This window comes from Eucyclogobius newberryi, unplaced genomic scaffold, assembly GCF_026437365.1.
Source record: "Eucyclogobius newberryi isolate DKJ021-1_F unplaced genomic scaffold, fEucNew1.0.hap1 SCAF_15, whole genome shotgun sequence".
Lineage (NCBI taxonomy): Eukaryota > Metazoa > Chordata > Actinopteri > Gobiiformes > Gobiidae > Eucyclogobius > Eucyclogobius newberryi.
In genome coordinates this window covers 17295705-17313859 of record NW_027315779.1, presented here as the reverse complement: position 1 = coordinate 17313859, position 18155 = coordinate 17295705, and the positions used below count along the sequence as shown (strand labels likewise).

The following is an 18155-nucleotide window of genomic DNA, read 5'->3' as shown; positions in this document are numbered from 1 at the left end:
CAAAAGCCAGAGGGAAATTACATTGTTTAATACAGGGAATAAAACAAATATAAGCACCACAAGTCAAAAGACACCACTGTTTAATAATACGTTTGCCTGTTTTGATGATTCGAAAACGTTTGATGACGGGGAAGAAGAGGAAAAAATGGTGATGTAGATAGGGCAGCAACAATAAACACAAATCATAGTCGTATTTTGATCATCGTAAACGTTATTTGGACTATACAGACTCTAAAACACATGCCAACAGACCTTTTTATGACAAAGACAGTGACATTATTAAATCAAAATGTCAAAAAAAGAATAAACTGTTTCTGATTTTCATCAATAATTCACTTTGATATTCTGTCTAGGAGCCTTACGTCACCATGTATCCACCTTAATTTGGTTGATTGCATTAAAAAAGTCTCAATGTGCAATAGAAATAATCATTTGACACGTCGACCACTGAGATAATCGTTGATGACAGCCCCTAGACATAGATGTGGAAAAAGCATTTGAAAATGTATTGATTCAACAAGTGTGTTTTATGCTACAGCCTAAGCATTGCAAGGTAAAGTTACTATAGGTCCAAGAACCGTATATGATTCTGGTTTAATAAGAGAACAACGAATGGACAGATAAAAGATGGAAGATCATTTACTGAGCAATAGGCCATTTACTTGCGCACGAATAAGAGGTCTAACTGTAATTGAGAACATCGACAGTGGATATTTCCTGAAGCCAGTTGTATTACTTTTCCATTTGCACTGCTAGTTTGCACCGTTGTTCTGATCTTGCTGCATATACATTGTATTTGAGCACATTTTTTATTCTTACACATATTTTTTATACTTATTATAGCAGAGTCTATATTTTGGACCATTACTATGATACATTGTTGCTGTTGCACCTCACCGACAAAGCAAGTTCCTGGTTTGTCAATTTTCTTCACTGACAAATGGCAATAAAACATTTCTGATTCTGATTACCGGTAATTATTTCTGGAAAAAAGTATTATGACACCGTTTCCATGACAACTAATGAAACGTTTTATTAGTCGCCGCAGAAACCATCACACATGACAGACAATGTTTAAAGCAGTGATTGAGCTCAAATATTCACCCCTGCATTCATAATAAGGCCATAATGTCTTATCACACACACATTTACACATTACACAAGCAATATGAGCTTGTCACATTCTTTATTTTGGACATTCACAAATTAAAAAATAAAAATACATACAGTAGTTCACTAGTAACAGTGAAACGCAGGAGTGCCATTTTCAATTGCATATTTGACATACTTTTTGAGGCTTCGCATTTCAGGTAAAAATGTCTTAAATTATCTACCACAGGGAATGTAAAGTGATCCCTAATCACAACTACACCAGTCAAAACTATTCAGTGCATCTCATATACACTAGAAACCACATGATTCCGTCTAAAATACTGTTCATGGCACAACGGCTTCTTCATGTTAGTATTTTATTTTTAATGGTCAAATCAAATATAAATGTATATTGCATATTGACACTGTAATGAAATCAGCACCGTCAACAGAACATTGTAAATATGGGCTTTAAAATTGAAATTTTGATACCTTCAAATAACTCATGGGAATAAAATGTAATAACATACTAATTTGAGGGGAAAAAACAAATACTAAGCTGGACAATAAAAAAGGATTTTGTGACTGTGTACTTTAATCACATTCATTGTAATTAAAAACAAACCACTGAACTCCTCTGAACCTGTGCATCCATAGTGAGGCACTTGTGAGTGGAAAAGCTCTGCTTCATGGACACCAATTGTACAAGCAAGTTCAGTTCTAGGGAAATAACCAAAATACGGATCAGAAAAAAGAGCAAATACAAAACATATTGATCTTTATTACCAATCTCACCTCTTTTCTGGTTGAGGACGTTTGAGGAGTTGCTTAGCTAAAAAATGAATACATGCAAAATAAGAATAACAGACAGTGGATTGTGTCGTGGTAAAACAGTGGAAAGACATACCTTCCACCAGGTTTGGAGGCATTCTCAAAAAACTTTGCTTTGGAGGCAACGCTGCAAGAAACAAGACAATGAGCTCACATTACAAAGCATCTGTTTTTTGGGACATTGCATTGACTCACATTCATTTCCTGGAGACAAATCCTAACCAGGATAAATAATAATAATAATAATAATAATAACTAATAATAAAACCAAGATGTTGATCTAATAATAAAGGATTAATTTCCCATGAATTGAGTGTATACAGATTTTAGCCCACAATGTGATAGATACAAAATGATAAAAAGTGATTGAATAATTTGACACATTTATGTGGATTTACTGATTGTATCAGCTGTGACTAAACACCGCATACAGACTGACTAATACATCTCACAGACATACAACAGATCCTCTATAATCCATGATTAATCAGTTACACTTCCTCCACAGACCAGCCTCAGTGCGTTGCTCCAGATCACAAGAAGTCCATTATCTTTGGGGAAAACATGCCATTTTTGGAGATAAGAAGATAATCAACACATTATCACCTGTATAAAGTGTTATAATTGGTCTGCAGGTGACAGCTCTTTAGACAACCTTACTTCTAAAGCGCTAGCAGACCATGTGAGAATGGATCATAATGGCCTGTTTTTTGATAAATGCAGTACAATTGCCCCACTATCAATGTCCAAGTGATGGTTCGCAGTGGTCCATTTGTGTCCACTCTCATTACACACTGGGTTTGAAAGTACAGTAAATCCCAGCTGCATTGGAATTTATTTTTTGTATCTCATTTATATGTCTTGATCTATACAATGAGGAGATGGAGGAATTCCTTTCACTTCTTAAACCTGTGTCATTTGCATCTGACTGAGCGATGTGCCAAAAGGGCTTTTGTGAGTCTTACTAAGACGTGGCCGTAGGCTCAGAGTGAACCGAAACTGGACTCTTTTGTGGTGCGGGGAGTCGGGTCGGAGGCTCGGGTGGGCGCACTGGTGGTCTACAGATGGCAGGCTTTTCAGTCGATCGAAGACCTTCTGTAGAACAAAATCAGAAAGATTAAGAAGGCCCGGGTGATAAAACATGTCTACATAATAAGTTTCTGAACATAAACGTCAATATTGATAAAATGTACATCTTTCACCTTTTTAATTGTGTGTTACAGCTTGATTGCAACAAATCTGATTAATGCGAACCTTGACAAATAAATCCGAGTTGGTGTTGATTGGGCCACGTTTGAGGCTAATGTGTTTGTGTCAAAAATGATCTCCTCCAGCCTCATGCAAGACTGTGGGACTGACAAGCTAATTTATGTTTTTGGAGCATTAAAACAAAACCCTGCTTTCACTTTATCCATATTACTATCCAAAACTACACTGGCAGACTTGATGAGAGAACACGGCCATACCTTTAGGAGGCCATTTGGTTTGGAAAGATGGCGTCCGGTTTACTGTGCCTGGGGTCCCTCCATTTGAGAAGGACTCTGTAAAGTTTGAGGAGCGGTCCTGACGGTTTGGAGGGACAGGTTTGGGCATCAGTGGAATCCGTGGAGGAGGCTCTCTGGGTGGGAGAGGTTTGGTCCGCTGTAGGGGAGTGGGGCTTAGGGCAGAGCCATGTTTCTGACCATCTGCCAGAGAGCAACAACACAATTAATGTGAAAGGGACTGTCCAAGTAAAGCAAGGAAGAATTTCATGGTTAAAATGTTACTCAGCGGCGCTACTTAGTATGACTAAGTAGTCTAATAGTTTTTTTTACTGTTAAAGACAGAAAATGTAATGGGGTCATGCTACCAACAATGACATAACAAAAAATGCTCAAATGAGAACAAATGAACAATTTTTTTTTTATTTTTGTACTTGATGGTTTGAAAGCATCATAAGAGACAATCAGTAAAAGTACAGATAAAAGATAATGAAGCACAAATGACATGAATGATGGAGACAGAGTTGACAGAGTTAAGGGGAAATGTTAGCCATCACTCAGGATAATGATGATGGTGATAAGGTTCTGGTGGCAGTGGGACTACAGAAGAGGATAATTACTCTCTGAATGAAAGTGCTCAGGACTCAGAGCTGTGTTGATGCGCGCGGGCCGCTTGGAGATGGTGATTGGCTGCCGCGTCCGGGGAGTGATTCGAGGGGGAGGGACGGGTCGGGCACTGTTGTCCTCTGGAAGACTGGAGAAGATCTGAAAACGCAGCGGTGGTTTGAAATGTTTAACCAAATACAGCGTCATGGTCATGGCAAGTCAATTCACATCTGACGCCATAATGCAAATAGAGCCAATGAGGAATTAAACTGCATCTGGATTCTAAGAGTCTAGACTATATTGGTGTAAATGTTCAGACACAAGATCAGTAGCACATAATGTATCATAGCCGCCCCCCAAAAAAGAAAAACAATCTTGAGAGGGACAAACATGTTCAGTGTATCCAATTATTGTCTCAAAAAAATTTGGCAACTGAACACTCTATTCTCATTTTAGTTTAGTGTTTCATACATAAATTGCAAATCTAATCACAATTGCAATACTTTTGAATTTTGAACTAGAATTGCAATTTATGCATTAATAGTAGGATTCTGTTCAAAATGCCCTTTATAAATGCATCCAGGAACATTAATAAAAATACTGAAATAGGCCTATATGAACCGGCAAACTAATAAAAGAATGACATGTATTTCAGAATAGGTTGTACCGATCGAAATTACAAGGTTCGCCGTTTTTTATGCAGAATAAGAGTATATTTTTTCTTAAATTTGCAATTCGCAAGATGAATAACAATGCGGTTTTGGTTCATCCTCCAGCCCTAAAACACATTGTAAAATAGTAGTAAGGTGCCATAAGGTTGCATTAGAATAGAATTAAATCACTTTATATAATCACAATAACCTAAATTCACAGCACTACATAAACAATTTACATAACAATACCCTAATGTGTTCTTCAATGAGGATCTCCACAACTATATTCTGGAACTTGATGTCCAACATGGCGGCGACAGTCTCCTCCTGCGCCCTCATGAGAGTGGGCCCAAATATAACAGCCATGTTGGAGGGAATCATCCGGTTGTCATTACTGTGGCCACACACGCTGTCAACAAACAAAAACAGGTGAGCCAAATGTAAACACATGCAGACAATTCTCATGACCATTAACAGCAAACACATTGAACAATCAAGTAACACATGGTCCAAATTTGTGACAATTAAAAATAAAAAGATATTGGCAGCGCTTACTTGACCAAATGTTTGATAAGCATCTCCAGCATTTCTCGATTTTTGTCTGGTAGTTTGTAGACAAGGGTATGGATTTCACTGAGTCGAAAGTCTAAATTGTCAGACTCTGAAAGTAAAAAGTAAAACAAAAAGCAGGTATTTCAGGACAGTCAAGTATGGCAACAATAGAATTGCAGTCGGGCCTTAAGGTGGATATGAAAATCTCTCTGAAATCTGTAACACATAAAATCCACATAACCACATGGCCATTGAACATTTCCTCTGAATAGCAAAAACACCTGGCATTTAAAAATGATTAAAAAGCATATTTGAGCTTGTTTTGAACAGACATATTAATAAAATAAAGCCTGATGAAATGGAAAAATGAGAATGAATAATAACCACCATTATGACTTCCATTGTTTTCTGGTGGCTTCCGATAAGAAAATGAAGTTAAAATGTAGTCACATACTCAAACTGCCATATACAGGGCAGAAATACAAAAACAATTCAAACCAAAGATTGTTTTGTTTTTAGCTATTTCAGTTCAACATTAATTCAAAGTTAAATAAACCAAAACAGAGAAAAAGTTATTTGATTTGGTGATTGTTAGGCACACATTTCCCCACCATTTTATTATTACTAGTAAAACTAACTTTTTTGATAAAACCCTGCCGTTATTTGATGGGAATAAATATTGCTTTTTAATAAGGTTGTCATCACATGAAATTCAATAACTGCTCTCCCTCACCAGGTTTCAGATAACGCCGCTGTATTAGGATGTGTTTGACTAACCACAATTCACGGATGATTGAAATCGTAATGCAGCGCGAATCCTCTAATAATAACAGAATAAACAAGTCCAAATCCATTCATGATCTAATAAGAGCAACTGAGTAAAGGCGTACGATGTAACTTTTCCACCTGCCTGTCTCCATGGAGTTGTATCGCTTTGTTTAGAATGCTTCACGGTGTGGCATTAAATTAATCTCCATATCAGACAAACATGTAACACGGTCAGAGCAGTGGAGAGACGACACAGCTCAGTCCGAAAGTAGCAATTAAAAAACACGAGTAATTAAAGAGATACAAGAGAGAGATTAGGTGAATGCCGACCTGGGGAAGATGCAAAGCAATAAAATAGCCATGGAGACGCGCCAGTGGCAACTCCCCCAACAGAAGAGGAACATAGTGCACCATTAAAAGCTGGGTTCACTGCTGGGAAATGTAGTATACACGAGGAGCTGCTGGTTTCCTTAGTGAGTGACAGTTGGCCGGGATTAAATGCCAAATAGAATATAAAATAAGAGATATTGTACAATTAGAACATATATTTTGCTGGTAATTTCCTGCTTTAGTGTCATTGTGTCAGTGGCATGGAGTAGGTTCAAATGACTGTTTATTGTGGCATTTTTCTGTAGCAATATCATGCCTACACAACAGCTTGTTGAGCTTATAAAATGTACAACACAATCTTCTACAGCTGGACTTCATGAAATTGTCTTCACCACATAATAGCATTTCTAAGAAACTTAAGTCACCGATTGTTTAAACTTTGTTCTGACATCCTGAAAGAATAGGGTTGATGCAATTAAAAGTATTGTATTTTACAGTAATGTGGGCAATAAAAGGAAAAAAGAGGAGTCCCATTTCTTATTGCTTTTAGAATGATGAACTGCTGAACTGGCACTATCCTCTCTGCAATGTTATCATCTGGATTTATGAGTTGGTAAATTTAGTCTATTCATCAGTTTGAGAGCGAATACTGAAGAATATTGACAGACGGTGATTTGGAGAAACTTACTTGCAGCAGACATGAGATCCCTGTGAAGATTGTAGGTCATCAAGGGTTCAGACAGACTTCTGCACAGACACACACAGACACAAATAAGAGCTGTCACAGGACAAGTTCAAGTTGCCACTTCAAGCCAAGACATAACGCAGCCGTCGGCCCGTTAAACGCTGCAAAAGCACTTTTAGGAAACCCATGCAATCATATAATTTGGAAAGTGTTATGGTTGGCAATGCAAATGTGTACGCTCATTACTAAAATGACCCATGCTCCATTGGCAGACAGTTTGAAATCGATAGAATTACCGCTACCTTTTTTTTGCCTTTCTCATTACTTATCCAAATCAGATAACTAAATGGGAATAGAAATGAATACTAAAATCATGTATTAAAAAAACAAAGTCAATGTTATTCTATTGAGGTAGCTGAGGGCAGTCGTTCTACCACCTGGACTACAGTATATCAGGCCTACATCAGGGCTAAATATGATCTAAAATGAAACAAACTTGGACAACGACATCAATAGATCCGTCTATATATTTAAAAAAAATATCTTAAACCGCAAAGGGCCAAACGTACCACCAGAGGCAGCCCGCGTACCACAGTTTGAGACAGACCCACCTAAGGTAAAACTTTAATGCACTTGTAATAGTCTTCTCATCCCAGTCTATGTTCTGCAGGTCCACGTCTCCAGGGTTTATTGGATCTATAAAGAGCCAAAACAAAGACTTGTCAATGCTTTATGTCTATTTTCTTCTGGTGGTGGTAAGTGCACCGCTGTAGTGCCATTTTACTCGTCGGGGTGAGAATATTTGCCAAATACAATAACTGTTTGACTGTGTAGAGGTATTAAAATGGGTACAGTCTACCAGTGAAATGTTTCAATAGGTCGTGGCCCTAGTGACTGAGCTCTGAACACAACCAGCCAAACCTGTTGCACCAGGTCAGATAATCAGGCTGCAGCCAATCATAGCAGAGAAACAGTGCACGGACAGAGGATGCTCACAGTGGTTTAGTGTCTTACCAAAGAAGGAATTTAAAAGCTTCTGCACTTGGATGTTGCTGCCAACTGTTCGGTAAACGCCTTCTTGCGTGACTGCTGTGGAGAAACAAAGAAGAGGAGGTGGTTTGAAAACGCAGGGTGGGATGTTGGAGGGGAAACGGTGGAAATGTACTGCAAAGTTTACTTCATAGACTGGTGAAGACATACAGAACAGATGTGGTTTGCAGATTATGAAACAGCTTCAGAAAGTAACATGTCCAGACCAATTGGCTGCCATGTGTGCTAAATTTTATCAAAGTCAATATTAGATGTTTAAAGAAGAATTACAATGAAAAAGGATGAAAAGATTTAGTTCCGAGCAAAATGTGATACGTTTAGTAAGCTGCATTTTAAATAAAGAATTAAAACTAATCTAAAGAATGTTCAAAGAGCGCAGCCTGCGACTCAACTGCGCCCCCTAAAGAAATACTGGCATAATTACACAAACACTAACCTTTAATTTCTATGTAGTTGATGCATTTTCGCACAAACTTAAATCCAATTTCATTCAAGTCCACTGCAAAGGAAAACACACAAATGAGTACTGTATAATGTGTGCTCTTTTGTCGGAGAGCAATACGTGTGTATTATATTTGTATAGATATCTTTTGTCCAAAGAGCTTACTTTCAGCTTGTTTTTGAATTGGGGAATGGTAGATCTGAAATGAAAAATTGTAAAAAGTAAAGTGAAGACAGCTGGAAAAGCAGATCCTTGGCCTTGTGTGATTATAGACATGAAATTAATCGTTTCTGACATGGAAAAAAATAAGGAGAAAATCTTTCAAGATGGCACCAGGACACAAAGTTTAAAGTAATGGCTGGAAAAGTAATTGACCAGATTCATCTTTTACACGGAGCATGCCTCTTTATTTGGCACGCAACTTTTAATGACAGATTTTAAAATGGAGACTGCACAATCTTCAGATGATTCAAAAATGTCAACCAGACTCTTATGATTTTAAAGTCAATCATAATAAAAGAGCTGCCAGATTTGAAACACTAATGAAAGGGAAGAGTAAGGTTTTATTGGAAAAGAGTTGTGTTCATCTTAAGGCACTGTCTGTTAATGGAAAATGTGCTTCCTTGTAGTATGAATGCTTGACAAAATTATCAAAATTTAACCTGAGACAAACTCCAATAGAGCTGAAAGTGTGCAGATATACTGACGCTCAGAGTGAGTGAGGAAGTAATGCAGGAAGTGGTTATTTAAAAGTGTGGCCTCTGCGTCTTTCACATCCTCTGGTCGAAGCCAAGCCTTATCTTTACTCTGTCCACAACTGGAAGAGCCGCAGCTACCACGGAGAAACTGAATTTGTGATGGTGTACCTCATTACTTAAGACACACAATCAGAAAAGGGCTCAATTATCATAGAGCAATGTCTTTTTAGCAATAGTACGGTATTTATTGGCATCTCAAAAAACATGGTACAGTTTAATATGCCTTTGAATGCCCCAAATGTCAATTTTCTAATGTTTTATTCATTGTAAAAGTATGTAGTCACAAAATGATCTCATAAAAATGATTAATTCATTAAATAACTATTCCGTGTCAATTAAAAGTAAGTGGGCATTTGAGCTTTGGTTGATTGCATCAAGCCGGAAGTTATCAATGACTTCTGCTTATTTATTAATTTACTCACAGGTTCTTTTCCATCCATGGCCTCCATCCACAGCTTCCTCTCAGCCTCTGAAGGAGCTTGGAAAGTGACAGGAGCGCTTCTATGGAAACCGACAAATGCACAGAATAGCATTCAACTGAACCGTATTTGTTGTTAAGGCTTTTACTATCCTAACTAACGTTTCTAATAAATCTCTCTAGCTGAATTAAACATGTTACATGAGAGTCAACAGTCAATTTGTATGTTTTATAGACCATTTGATGAATAGTAATGATGAATGATAACTACAACTGAATCTTTCAATTGTCTGATATGATTATTATTTTAATGAATATTTAAAAAGGCAGTTATATACCATATATAAATATCCAGGTTATCATAAGATGTATGGCATTTGAGGGAAAGAGAGGTCTGCAGTGAGGAAACGAAAATTTTTTGTGTGTTATAAAATTAAAATATACAAGTGCTTTTATAAACCAGGACAAATCTGATTCAAGAGTTAAACTGTTGAGAAATTGTTTTATATGACATTCCAAAGTTGGGTTCATCATCCAACTAATCTCTCATTATGTTGCCCGGTTCACTCTAGCTGCAAATTAGTAGCTCATTCAGAGACATTTTCAAGCACTTAATGCATAATTCTGCCACCTCTGAAAGCTTTAAAAGACCCCATCAACATTCAAGCATTTCCAAAAATGCTGCCCTAAATATTACATGGCTGTAGTGTCTTTAGGAGAAAAAGCATTTTGTATCAAACAGGTTATTAACAAAAACAAAAAGTTATTGTGTTCATTGTTCTGAATTTAGACATTTGCCATCTGTTTCATTGTTTGGGCTATAGTTCCTTTAGCCCTCACATTGTGTCCTTGTAAGGCACCTGCTCACCTCGCCATTACAACGTGCTTATCCTACAAGGGCTAAAGGGCTATACAGTCCCCCTTTCTCAGAGTCACGCTCACCTCTCCACTGCCTCCACGTCAAAGCAGAAGCGCTTGTCTATCGACTCCGCCTTTCGGCGGATGCAGGACTTCAACGAGAGCTGTGCATTTGGCTGTAAGACAAACCGGAAGGACGGCAGCACTATGAGTGAATCTTCAAGAACACAATAGGTACAAACCATAAATAAACCATAGAGGTTTGAAGAAATCATTCTAAAGTATGTAATGGTGGCAAAAGTGAAGTGGAATATTATGCAGTTTCAATGGAGAAATTGTGATAAACCAAAGAATATCTCAAAATTGGACTCTACTGGGTTTTGGCAAGTGATGACGACTTGGAAACATACAAGTGATATCAGAGCCTGGTTTAAAGAAATATACAAATGTCTTACAAATATTTTGATTTACTAGGACATCATTACACATACCTAGCATTTTTGGTGAAGGCATGGTCTTGATTATACTTGATTTGACCAGACAATAAATATAACATCCCTCAACCCAAACTATACTTTTTTGCAAAAAAAAAAAAAGTTCCATCCTTTGTACAAGGAAAGCAAAGTAACAGACATTTCTACCCTGCAAATGCCAAATTGTTGGTTATTTTTCAGTTATAAAGAGGGTTAGGGCTAAATAACTGAAAATATATTATGGTGTACATAATTTTTCCTCCAGTCCCAAAATTGTGAAAATTCTGATGATGATGTCGTATTTTAATGTGTCTGTAGGAATGCTATTTAGTTCATATACAATATTAGCTGTTACCTGTTTGACTGTAGTCTTTTGTTCACAGGGAATCATACATAGTTGTCGACTCTCCTTGTGAAACTTGCAGTAGTATTTCACCCATGTGACGCCCAAAGCCCCTTCAAAATAAAAAATATGTAAATTAACAATTTGTGAAGTTAAGTGTGCTTCACTTATAGGAAGTGTTTTTCAGACTTCCTATAAGTGATCTGTTCTTCTGTATCTACCTCTGTATCTACCTGCGTTGCACCAATGAAATTTCCCCATGTGGGACAATAAAGGAATATCTTATCTTATCTTATCTTAAGGGAACTTATACAACTGTGATAAGAGTGGTTCTGGTTTTACTATTGCTAGCTGCAGTATGGTGCAGGGCAATAATATATTATAAAGGATGTGCTCATTCAACCTAAATATCTGTAAATCAAGGTACAACATGGTCAGTTGAGCTCCATAAACCCTGACACCAAATGAAATGATGCACAAATTAAATGCAAACGTACACTTTTCTTGACAGTACAAGTATCCCTCCATGGGCAGTAAACTGTGAATCTGAATGACTTTGGTCGGGGTGGTCATCCGCTTCATCAGCTCCTCCAGCTCCTCACAAGTGCTCTCATAGTGGTTTCTAGTCTGCAGAGCATAACAGAGATGCAGTCAATATCATAATAATCACAGTACACTATATCACTTAGAAAAATAGAACCAACATTTTGTAGGCTCAGCTGCAGCTCCTGTTTGTAGGGCATGAAATCCTGAGTCATTTCCACCGTCAGGTTATTGAGTGTCAGAATACTGTGAAGAAACGCCAGGACCTGTTCCAACAAAACAAAACAAGCATAAAGCCACATTATGTGACATATTATTCCATTATTTAAATGCTGAATAGCTGGAGTGTGGAGTGGCGAACACTGTGTGATGATCGGCTTTACTCACAGGTTCAACTACATCAAACTTCTTCCGGTCCTGAACCTGGTGGATTTGGTAAACATACTCCACTGAAGCTTCATAGAAGTTCACACGCTCCTTGTCAAGCTGTTCATCGGCCTGCAAAAAACATACCTTAATATAGATTACAGTCTAAATAGTTTCAATATTTGCCAGTAAATTAATTCAAGATATTAAAGACTAAAAGAAAAATTCTACTGGTGTGGACAATATCTGTCAAATCCTGTCTGTCCAATTTCTTTCTCAAAGCATGTAGTGTCCCCAATGCAGAGGTGGTTTTTACCACCTGTGAGCACGACGCTCCTTTATATGTATGTGGGTGTAATTGACCGGTGGATTAACCATTCAAAGAAACGCATGGTCAGTTTGTGTCAAAACAAGCAGCTTATGAATAAAAAAGAGGTCTATAACAAGGTCTCTCTTGATATTATTGTGTTTACTGATAACAATATTATAACAATATTGTGTTTTCTTAAACACATTCATTGAGATTTAATTATAAGATGAATTAGAAATGTGAAATGTTTATAAAAATTATGAAAAACAAAAAAGAATGTCAGTGTATACCCCAAATACTATTCTTAATGTTTCACTATAAATTACATACTAATATATTAAAACTGTGCATATCTTCAAAACAAAATTCAAAATATGATCTAAATTTCTGTATTGCCCACTCCCACTCCCAAAATTGAACACGCTCTGTGGTTCAGACCATCTTGCATTTGGATAAAAAATACTAAAACAGATTGACAAAAACAAACACTGTACTGACCTCCTGAAGTTGACTGTCCTTCTTCTTTGAAGAAAGACTTAGGTGTTTTTCTAACTGAGAGTAATATTTTTCACTCTCTTTCTCAAACTTCTTTCTCTTCTCCTGAAAAAACAACAACACAGTCATTACATTATTTATTATGTCAAGTAACTGAAACAACTATAACTGTTATACAATAAGTATACAGTACACAGAACGCTTGAGCTGTGCAAAAATAAAAAATAAATGAAAAATAACTGTAGTAGGCCTATAAATAACTGCAATCGGAACATTTTATTAAAAGAATTTGTTTCCCGATATTAAGTTAACGTGAGCGAGAATGTCACTTATTTACATTCTGATGTATGTGTTTTACAGCAGCCTCACACAGGTGGATAAGTCATAAACAGATTTAGGGAAGTGGCCCGTTGTGTCCTGCCTTTGTGTTCCGCTCAGGAAGATAATAGAAGTACAATGGTCTTTAAAATTAGATCGCTTTGAGACATACAACACACCTGGGACTCCAGCCTACGCAGCCTGAACTTACTTTAGTTACTCCTATTTGCTCTTTTCTGAACTTCTCCAAAGGTTTAATGAGCAAATCAGATGCATTTTGAACCTGTAAAGAAAACATATTAACCTGTTATAATCATTTCTAACACTTGGATGGTGTTAATAGCTCTATGTTCATAAAAGCTTCCATTGCAGAATCTTATAAGTTATAATTATTGTCAGTATGTGAACACCAATGACCTTGAACAGAGTATCTTTGTAAGGAAGTGTTAAATCTGGAAAAGCCAGTTTAACAAGTAGTTAAGAGTTAAAATGGACAGACAGGTAATTATTTATCCAAAGTGAAAAACAGAACAAAAGACGAATAATGTGAAACCAGAACCAACAACAAAAACAGGAAACATAATAAGAGACGTAAGAGCAAAATATGAAAATAGAGTATTATTTGAGTCCAATTAACAGATACAATCAGTGAGTCCGGATTACATGACAGAACAAACAAGAACAACCTGAAATTGTATCCAATGTTCATCCCACAGGAAGTGTCAGTGGTTTCTAATATCTAATAATGAGGGACAATTTGGGGAAAGCTGATAACTCACCAGCATCATCCGGTCATCCTCTACTTCCTGCAAGAGTCCAGCAAACTCTTGAAAGGACTGAGCTGTAACAGAACAACATAAGTGTGTAGTTTTCTTGCACGTTGAAGCATGAAACACTATGGGCTCAAAAATACACTTGTTACGGCCTAAACGTGTATCATCAAGTCAAGATTAGCTGCTGGTTTTTTGCCCCGGAACTTGAATGTGATGAAGACACTGTCAAATACAGTATCTGGCCTCACTCAACTACATCGTCAATAAATATAAGACGTGTGCAGAGGATCTCATCTTACCAATGTTAATCTCATCGTCTGTCAGAGAGTCTCCGATGAAGTCAAACTGGAATATGTTGAGGGTCTGGGAAAACTTCTGCACAGCAACGGAATAGGCTGTAACATAAAATAGATGGCATTTTGTTTTTTTTGTCATTGATATAGAAATATAATGCGTGACGACGTCGAACAGGCAGTATGTGGTAATGGAGCAGAAAGTCTGCGTTATACAGCCACCCTGCACCGCCTGGTCTGCATTATGGGGGGAAACAAAACAGAACCAGGAAAAGCAGAGGGTTTTCAGTCACATGGCCTGGCACAAAGAGCAAATATAGTCTTAAGGTGTGTTATTAAATGATAATCAAACAACACCTAAATTAAATGTGGGAGCGCTTGTCCATTTTTCCAGTTGTCTGTACAGAAAACTCAATATTTTGCCTCAGATACATCCTAACAATGACTATTTGTGTTGTGCACCACAGAGTGACCCAAACAAAACTGACAGTGTCCCCTCCAAAGATGTCATCCCAAATAGAAACTTGACTTGAGCCTGGAGTGGTGGTCCTCTTTAGTCTAGTGGGACATGGCAGCATCAGAGACAAATAATGAGGTGGAGACGAGAGAGGAAGCTCTATAGCACCTGGATCAATAAATGGGTTAAATTACATAACATCTGCTTCTTCTGCTTGGCTCTTGTCAGTGGGCTGCGTCCCCCATAGGACCACTAGCACCTCCCCATGCCTATCCCACCCACAGCAACACTGTAGACCCTTAAATGGCCCCATTGATGCTCAAACACCAAACTACACAAGCCTTTAACACAATATACAATCCACATTATGAACCTGCCACGTTGTGAGTGAGTCCATAGTTACCCTTGATTGTGGCGATGACATTAATGCCATCTTTGATCAAGTCTTTGAGGAATTTGCTGGTTTTCTCCACATCCGACTCGTAGCACTTGAGCGTCTCTCTGAACTCGGGACTGTCCAGATAGCAGGCGCTGAACTCCAGAGGGGAATGGCCCATCTTGCAGAGAGCCACGGGAGGTTTTGTTGGACAGTGCGGACGCGGGTAAAGCCACGCAGCTCCTACGGCACTAGGCACGGGTCATTTCAGGCGGCGCGCGCGGACCGAGAACACCGAGAGGCGCGGACCATGGTGGCCGTGGGAGCCCGCGGCAGAATACCGAGCACAGCCTCCGTCCACTGCCCGAAAAGCCCAACGTAAAAGCGGAAATCTGTGTCGTATGCGCTACTTTCCCTTCGCTGCGGTGAGAAGAGAAGGAGGAGGAGAAGAAGAGTGTAGGACTGGTCCCATTCCAACTTAGCTGCTGTCAACACCAGACTGTCCGCGTCCTCCGAGTCTGCGGCTTTACAACTGAACGCACTAAATACATTTGAACTAAAACGAACTGTGGGCATATTAAACGTGCTCCATACAAATGTCCTTACTGGTAACTTGTTTCTTTAATACAGCCGCACTGTTTGACAAAGAGCGTAAAACAAAGATGTAGGCCGATCCCAATTGGCTCCTCAGTCGCTATTTCCTCCCACCCAGGAGCGGCTTAAAGGGGCCCCTTCATCAGATGTGGCCCCTGAGGGCCAGGGCTGCTGTGCATTTGGAGCGGGACAAATAGACTGTATGTTGACAGGGGGGGGGCACGGACCGGACAACAAGAAAGCACAAAATAAAACAAACATTTACTTGCAAGTTGACTCACCTCGGGGTGAGTCTAGTCTATAATACTTTCTTGTTTAACCACATTCAACAACAAAGAAGGCCTAGATTCTATCCAAGTGCCTCAGCTCAACATATCAGACTAAAGTATTTTTTCTAGGCCTACTATACTACTACATATATGTGTAGTACACACACACACACACGCACACACGCACAGTGCGCGCGCGAGGCAAGTAGCCTAGTGTCTTATGAATATTCACTTCATTACGCAATCGTCCACATAATATTTAAAAAAACAATCGATATTGTAATGGCTGAGAATAACCTCCAGGTGTCATCCTTTAGACTGTGCTGAGGCAGAGGACAGACATGAGCATGTTGATTCAATACAAATTCTATATGTACAGCCAACACTATAGATTTAATAGTAGTTGTCGACAGAAAGACTAATCCGTTTTTAAGAATAAACCTGAATAATCCCAACTGCCTATATTTAAAATCATATTTACCTTAACCATTTGTACAACCATTTCACTTCTTATTTACAGCTGGCCTTTTGTTTTCTAACATTCATCCTCTGCTGTCTCGATGCCAAAATTCCACTTTGCTTTATTAAAAGCCTTCCCTCTAGCATTACATGCATTATTCATGCCTGGAAAAAAATGCTATTTTGTTAAGCAATGTTGCACATAGTATTCTTGCTGAGGCTTAATGTACATGTCATATTTGTTCTAACAAAGGAGGAGTGCTGTAGCTTTCATATGATGGCATTTTTCAATGGGATTCTATGGAGTTGAACAGTTATATATAATTGGATGAATAAGTTGTATTTCTTCATTTGGTTTGGCATATAAATGTTTGACAATCAGTGGCTCAGGGATCTTTTAAACACCTCTGGGCGCTCATGCTCTGTAGGTATGCAATGTATATACAATGCATCATAGTTCAACAACAAAACATTTTGCTTTATCAGTGTAACATTTCATAAATTTGTAACAAATACCTTCCCGTCATTTAGTCTGCTCCCATTGTGCACAGTATTTTGTGAGTTGTGTTTCAACACCAGAGGACCACAGCTGAGTACGGTCTGAACCGGTAACCGTCTAAGTTACTGTGCAATACTTAAGCCAGTGAGTCACTTGTTGCCTAAACTGCTTCACATCTTTGTCAGCATCAGCACCATCAATGATTTAATGATAACTAACTTTTGTCATTCTTTGTTTCAGATCATTCCGGTGACCTCCTCTGCGTCAAACTGCCCTCTGCTTCCTCTCCTCAACACAACATGGCCAATGCCCACTCAGATTCTTCAGATGAAAATGTTAGATCTCATTTCAATTGACGGTTGTTTGGCCAGACTAAATGGCTCTGTTGTATGCAAATGCAGAAGCATATGACCCCGTCAGTGCTGGGCAGCGGCTAGTGTGAGGGAAATCATTAGCAATGCAAAGCCCTGGCACTCTGAGACTCAAATTTGGCCTATTTTGTCAAAAACTGCAGCAGAAGGTAAGTTCTCTGTGATAAAATATTCATAACAAGTGATTAAGACTGAAATTGACTTGGCTTGTGTAGTGCTTAATTATAGCAGTCAAACTGTGTACTGCGTGGAGAATCATGTTACTTTTTATTATTATTTATTATTTGTCTCCCCCTTGTTATATTTTAATGTACAGTATTGAGTTGTATGCTTTTCAATTCCAGTTTGTGTGCCACTGATTAAACATGTGGTGCCAGACCAGGCGTTTTGGTCTTAAACAGCTTGCCAACAGCAGAGGGGACACATGGATTGTGTTCAGTTTGGGATTCACTTTGTTTGATGTCAAAGCTTTGCCTCGGTATCATCGTCTACACAGCTTTCTCTGACTCTGAAGCCTTCTGCTTAGCCCGGTAACCACAAAATATTAGTTTAGCAGCACAGGGTGGATGGCAAGTCAATATCCACTGCAGTCTTAGATTTGGGATGCCATAACCAGGTCTTTTGACTGAAACTGATATTATTTTGAGGGCGGCATGACGCTGACCCACATTTAAAAGACTTGTTGTGTTTCT

The 18155-nt window shown here is 38.4% G+C and overlaps 1 protein-coding gene across 1 annotated transcript; it reads right to left on the bottom strand.

Moving 5' to 3' along the window:
• Nucleotides 1-1169: 1169 nt before the first annotated feature.
• On the bottom strand, nucleotides 1170-15530 carry ophn1 (oligophrenin 1). The gene is made up of 24 exons (XM_072446448.1): nucleotides 15299-15530; nucleotides 14445-14540; nucleotides 14152-14213; nucleotides 13584-13655; nucleotides 13058-13159; nucleotides 12271-12381; nucleotides 12045-12149; nucleotides 11838-11967; nucleotides 11353-11453; nucleotides 10609-10700; nucleotides 9671-9749; nucleotides 8656-8689; nucleotides 8485-8547; nucleotides 8013-8087; nucleotides 7610-7694; nucleotides 7002-7060; nucleotides 5219-5324; nucleotides 4913-5072; nucleotides 4025-4169; nucleotides 3390-3608; nucleotides 2889-3018; nucleotides 2000-2050; nucleotides 1888-1924; nucleotides 1170-1812 (listed from the first exon to the last, which is right to left on the bottom strand). Exons 1-23 carry the CDS (start codon nucleotides 15450-15452, stop codon nucleotides 1921-1923), a joined length of 2235 nt encoding a protein of 744 aa, XP_072302549.1. The 5' UTR covers nucleotides 15453-15530; the 3' UTR covers nucleotides 1170-1812; nucleotides 1888-1920.
• Between the last annotated feature and the right edge of the window lie 2625 nt (nucleotides 15531-18155).